Source organism: Lagopus leucura, unplaced genomic scaffold (assembly GCF_019238085.1).
Source record: "Lagopus leucura isolate 7727_CA_CO unplaced genomic scaffold, USGS_WTPT01 57541-0_obj-0_obj, whole genome shotgun sequence".
Classification (NCBI taxonomy): domain Eukaryota; kingdom Metazoa; phylum Chordata; class Aves; order Galliformes; family Phasianidae; genus Lagopus; species Lagopus leucura.
Genome location: NW_024964404.1, coordinates 1 through 5,966, shown reverse-complemented (window position 1 = coordinate 5,966; position 5,966 = coordinate 1). Strand labels below are relative to the sequence as shown.

Sequence of the window (5,966 nt, the reverse complement as noted above, 5' to 3'; positions counted from 1 at the left end):
GCAACGCCACCATGTGAGAACCATGACTTTGGTCACGGGCCAAAACTTGAGATGGCCTGAAAGTCAGCACTCAATCACAGAATCAAAGGGGTAGGAAAGGATCTCAAGAGACCATTGAATCCAATCCCCCTGCCCAAGCAGTTCCGTACAACAGGTCGCACAGGTGGGCATCCAGTTGGCATTGAGTATCTCTCTGGTGGAGACCCAACTTCTCTGGGCAACCTGTTCCAGCGCTCCATCACCCTTACTGCAAAAAAGTTCTTCCGTGTGTTAGCACAGAACTGCCTGTGTCCAGCTATTAGGCTGTCACTCCTTGTCCTACTGCTACACACCACTGAGAAGGGCCTGGCCTCATCCACCTGCCTCCCACCTCCCTTTAGAAATTTATAAGCATTTATCAGCTCCCCTCTCAGTCTTCTTTTCCCCAGGCTGAACAGCCCCAGGTTACTCGGCCTTTCCTCATACAAGAGATGCTCCAGGCCCTTTATCATCTCTGTGCCCCTCTGCTGGGCTCCATCTAGGAGATCCTTGTCTTTTTGGAACTGCAGAGTCCAGGGCTGGATACAGGGTTCTAAATGTGGCCTCACCAGGGCAGAGTAAAGGGGGAGGAACATCTCCCTCAACCAGCTGGCCACGCTCTTTTTAATGCACCCCAGGATCCCATTGACCTTCTTGGCCAGCAGGGCACACTGCTGGCTCATGGCCGACCTGTCGTCCACCAGGACCCCCAGGTCCTTCTTTGCAGAGCTCCCCTCCAGCAGCTCACGTCCCAACCTCTACTGATACCTGCGGTTATTCCTTCCCAGGTGCAAGACTCAACATTTGATCCTGTTAAACCTCATCAGGTTCATCCCTGCTCAACTCTCCAGTCTGTCAAAGTCTGGTTGAATGGTAGCACAGCCTTCAGGCATGTCAGCCACTCCTCCCAGCTTTGTATCATCACCAAACACGCTGAGGGTGGACTCTATCCCTTCATCCAGGTCATCAATGACGATGTTGAACAAGACCAGACCCAGCACTGAACCTTGGGGAACACAGGTATCCAACCAGAGAGCAGTTCAGCAATCATCGCTGCATCGCTCTCAGCACACGTGGGTGCATCCCGTTGGGGCCCGTGGATGTGAGCGTTGATTTTGGCTACGTGCTCCCTAACCAGACCCACCTCAACCAACGGAAAGCCTTCCTTTCCCCAGACACTCTCTCTTACCTGCAGGGTTTGGGATTCCCAAGCGCTAGACTTAGCATTACGCACCGAAGCAAAGCAGGCATTCAGAATCTCTGCCTTCTCAGCATCCCCTGTTACCAAGGCACCCACTTCATTCAGTAGGGGACCCACATCTTCCCTGGTCTTCCTTTTACTGTTGACATACTTTAAAAAACCTCTTATTTTGTTGTCCTTTACCTCCTTTGCAAGGTTTAATTCCCAGAAGGTCTCTGCCTTTCTCACTGCATCCACAGAGGCCCTGACAACATTCCTATAGTCTTCCCAGGTGGACAGGATTCTGTTCATCCAGGAGTTCCTTCCTCATCCACACAGGATGATAAACTTGGGGACTGGTATCAATATCCCAAGCCCTATTTATTTTGCTCTTACAGAAAATTTAGCCTATCTGCACACAGTGCTTCAAGGACAGAGAAGTCAAAGCGCTCTGCATTTGTTCATCTACTAATCCAAATTTGTACTTAATACTTACCCTAAGCTTAGCAAACGTTTCAGAAGAGCTCACTATTCATTTTAATAATGCCATATGAACTTATTACTTCATGATTATCTGCAGCAGAGCTAAAACTTAGAAAGCTGTCAGCACAGCTGCTTCTGGGGCAGGCTGCTGGATAATTCCACCCTGAAGTTAACACCAGCTCCCATTTGCAATTAGTTGGCAACCTTTTCTCCTTCCCTTTCAGTTCTCATCTTTCGCTTGAAAACATTTCAGGATCAGTTAAGGTGAAAATGTGATTGCTTTGTATTTGCAAAGGCTTTGCCATCGCTTTTAAAACCATCTGGACCAACTTCTTAACACCTGACTGACGCCTCCAGTGGCTCCTCAGTGCAGCATGGCCAGCTGTCATTGCCCCATACACGGGGGGCACCCTGAAGAGCTCTTCCTCACACCATTCAGCCTCTGAGGGTCGTCACATCATATGCAGCACTTCCACTAAATCAAGCCCTGACCCATCCGACAGCAGGCAGAAATTCAGCATGCAGTGAATACCTGGATTTCGTAAACAGGTTTGGAGGAAGGAATAGCAGCAAATTCCCGGTAGTCAAACTTCTTTTCAGACATGGACTAGAAGGGACAGTAAATGAGAAGAGAGAGAAAAGAGAGAGTGAGGAGAGAGGAGTGGATGGACACACAACAGCACCCTGAGTGATCTATGGAGAGTTAGCAGCAAAGCATCATTCACAGTTAGTGTCAACGGTGTCTGGATCCAGCCTCTGGGAAAGAAGGCATCTCAGGGACACTGGGGCTCTGCCTTTTGTCTGCCCTGCTCTCAGGGTAGGTGCTCCAAGCTGCATAGAAAACACGACGTGCTCCAGTGAGCTGCACATCTGCACTAGCTTAGGTAAGAACCCTCTCTGTATGGAAAAAAATCAGCAGCAAGATTCCTGACAGCTCCAGCACAGCTGACACTTAATTCAGAGCTGGTGTGTGACTTTGGGCAGAACCAGGTCCCACATTCTGTTGTACCAATTTTGACAGTTCTCTGCAACGACGTCCTGCTGCATTTATAGAGCACTTAGAAAAAGTGAGATGCTGATTTCAGCTCAAGTGTTTGGTTTCGTGTTACTGAGAAGAGAATAAAACAGAGAAGGGGGAAACAGACATTGCTGCCTGTTTGTACAAAGGGGATGTCTCTAGCAAAGGGCAGAGCTCCAGCCACAGTGCCACAGCTCTGCCTCAGGCTGAGTATTTACATAGGGACCTCGTAGCCCAGATGCACGATCCACACCCAAGGTGAGTAACGGAGAAATCCCAAGCTTACAGAGAGAACAAAAGCAAGCAGAACGTCTCATACCAGCCTTCCTGGTGAAGTGACGTTCCTGGGACTGCAATCTGCAAAAGATGACACAAAAACACTGTTCACTGAACGTCTGTATTACATGCAACACACACACATGCCTGCCCCTTCCATTCAGCAGTTGTTTAAGTGTGATAAAGGACCAGACTCACAACAGACACTCTCAAAACAAATGCCTCTTTTTTTTTTCCTTTCTTTTTTTCTCTTTTCTCTTCAACTCTGCTCTTGTTTCCCACAACCATGTTTTGGTATCTCAAGTTTTCTGTTTGTTAGAAACATCTCCTGTGCTCAGAGATCCTTCCAGGTCCTTCCAGCCTCAGCTGAATGAATAAACTGCATCCTGCCCATCTTCTTTCAAGCCAATTAACCTGCAGAAGCATTAACTCTTCCTCAGAAGCTGCTGTACAGTACCTTCCAGTGGTGTTGGTGACGGGGTAGGAACGGGTGAAGGTGACTCTGTCACCTGCTCCAGAGTGCTGCGCTTCTTTCCCTCCTTGGACTTGGCAATGACCATTTGGGCTTTAAGAGCATCCTGTTCAAGGGATTTCATCCTGTCTCAGAAAGGAGGAGGAACGGAAGGAGAAAAAGACATCAGACATTGCTTTCTCTATAAGAGATGAACGCCGTCTTCTGTGCCCAGCAGCTGAACCACAGTCAACAAGCTGAGCTCAGAAAGGCCAGACGAACCCTCGGTTCCCCGCAGCAGACAGACTTTCAGAGCAGGAGAGAACAGCTCAGTTTGCTGCCATCAGACGTTACTGTCCTGAAATGCACACGTTGTCACGTGTGCTGAACAGAGCCTGGAGCTCAGCATCAACCCACTGAGATGCTGGAGGCCTTCCCAGAGGCGCCGTGTGTGACAGAGAGCAATCCAAATTGAGGAACGTGAAGGGGAACTGCCAGGGCTCAATGTCTAGGTGAGCTTTCAGGGCTTTACTCTCCTGTGTTCTCAAGTGTGCCACGCTTTATCCCTCTGCTGCCACTGGGACATTAAATCACCTCTGAAAAAGGGGGTTCAGCCCTCACAAACGCCGGCTCCCACCCAACCAGACAGACCCAGCGTCCACCCATCATCCCCACTGACTGCCAGTAGTCTGTGGTACCTTAGGGAAATGAACTCCAGCACCACTGAATCCTCCCTAGCCCTACAAGGACGCAGCTGGGAGCACGGTGTTAGGATGGGGGACACAGACAGGACGGAGCATGCAGCTGGCAGGGATGGGGCTGTGCACACCTGGATTGGTTTCCTGACCCAGGGGTTCTCGAGGCGTGACTCTGCACTGGACTAGGCATCTGAGCTGGCCTGGCCCCGGGAGCAGGAGCCCATTGCCGGGACTGGTACAGCTTCCTGGCCAGATCCTGCTCGTACTGTTTAATACTGTCTTCAAGAGTTGAGGATCTGAGGAGGAGGAGGAGGAGGAGGAGGAGGAAGAGAGGAAGAGGAAAAGGAGAAGGAAGAGGAGATGATGGTAATGAACATTACAGTGGACAAATACAGGGAGAGAAAGAAACAGATACAGGAACATACCCTGGCAAGGAGAAATGTATGTCTGAAAGGGGAGCAGCCATGGTTACAACAGGCTCCTACACCTCGTCCTTCCCAGCACCAACTGCTGCAGAAGAGGGCAACCTGGATGATGTGCCCAGAAGTGCTTGCTTCAGAGACTACATGTCTAGAGAACGCCCTCCTCACATGCTGGGAGGACTGGAAACATCAGCAGATCAGTGCAAAAGGCTCAGCAGTGGCTGCAAAGAGGTTTGTGTGTGTGTGTGTGTGTAAAGCAGACTGATGGAGTACAGGGCATGAGCACATGTGTGTGCACGCACACTTCATCACCTCCATGTACGCTGCATGCTCATACATATCTGACCATCTGTCAGCATTTACTTTTGTTTGACCATTGTAAAACAGGATAACTGAGTTGGAAGGAACCCATGGCAAGCACTGAGTCCAGCTCCCGACTCCACAAAGGGCAAGGTGAGTGTTAAACCACAACTCTAAGAGCATTGTCCAAATGCTTCTTCAGCACTACTGACGGGTTTGGAACCACGACCACCACCCTGGGGAGCCTGTTCCAAGCCCACATTCTGGTGCAGAATCTTTCCCTCACCCCCAGCCTGACCCTACTGACACAGCTCTGCGCTGTTTCTTTGGGCCCTGTTGCTGTCACCAAACAGCAGAGATCATAAGTTGGCTGTGGGCTGCCACGAATGAGCTGCAGGCTGCCACGAAGCCTCCCCTCTGTCTTCTCTCAGCTGAACAAACCGTGGCTGCTCCTCATACATATCACAGAGTCACAGAATGGCTCAGGTTGGAGGGGACCTTAAAGATCATCTAATTCCAACCCCCTGCCTTGGGGACAGTTGCCAATCACTACATCAAGCTGTACAAGGCCACATCCAACCTGGCCTTGAATGCCTCCCAAGATGGGGCATCCACAACTTCTCTGAGCATCCTGTTCCAGTACCTCACCACCCTCTGAGTAAAAGATTTCTTCCTAACATCTGAACTGGATTTCCCATCTTTTAGCTTAAAGCCATTTCCCCTTATCTTGTCACTATCAGATGGTGTAAAAAGTTGATCCCCCTTCTGCTTCTGAGCTCCCTTCAAATATTGGAAGGCTGCAATGAGGTCTCTCTGGAGCCTTCTCTTCTCCAAGATAAACAAGCCCAGCTCCCTCAACCTTTCCTCACAGGGCTGTGCTCCAGCCCTTTGATCATCTTTGTGGCCCTCCTCTCGATGCACTCCAATATTTCCCTCTGTGGTCCTTTAACCAACTTTGTTGGTTGTCCTCCTTTGGGCACATTCTCTTATTTTTATATCCTTCTAATACTGTGGAGCTCACGTATGCTAGGCAAAGTGAAGCCACACCAATGCAAAATGAGCAAGCACAGAATCACAGAATCACAGAATCACCCGGGTTGGAAGGGACCCCAAGGATCAT

At 49.8% G+C, this 5,966-nt stretch overlaps 1 protein-coding gene across 1 annotated transcript; it reads right to left on the bottom strand.

The window, feature by feature from the left end:
- Positions 1-945: 945 nt before the first annotated feature.
- LOC122191700 (protein scribble homolog) lies at positions 946-4,688 on the bottom strand. Its single transcript, XM_042892073.1, has 4 exons — positions 4,256-4,688; positions 3,433-3,572; positions 3,019-3,056; positions 946-2,288 (listed from the first exon to the last, which is right to left on the bottom strand). Exons 1-4 carry the CDS (start codon positions 4,312-4,314, stop codon positions 2,196-2,198), a joined length of 330 nt encoding a protein of 109 aa, XP_042748007.1. The 5' UTR covers positions 4,315-4,688; the 3' UTR covers positions 946-2,195.
- Positions 4,689-5,966: the final 1,278 nt, after the last annotated feature.

Bases quoted from the DNA above. Each gene is read 5' to 3' on its own strand.
- LOC122191700 (XM_042892073.1), bottom strand. From the start codon at position 4,314: ATGCCTAGTCCAGTGCAGAGTCACGCCTCGAGAACCCCTGGGTCAGGA. The intron at 3,573-4,255 runs GTGTGCACAGCC...TTTCTGAGACAG, and splicing joins GGGTCAGGAAACCAATCCAG to GATGAAATCCCTTGAACAGG. The intron at 3,057-3,432 runs GTACTGTACAGC...CATCTTTTGCAG, and splicing joins GTCACCAACACCACTGGAAG to ATTGCAGTCCCAGGAACGTC.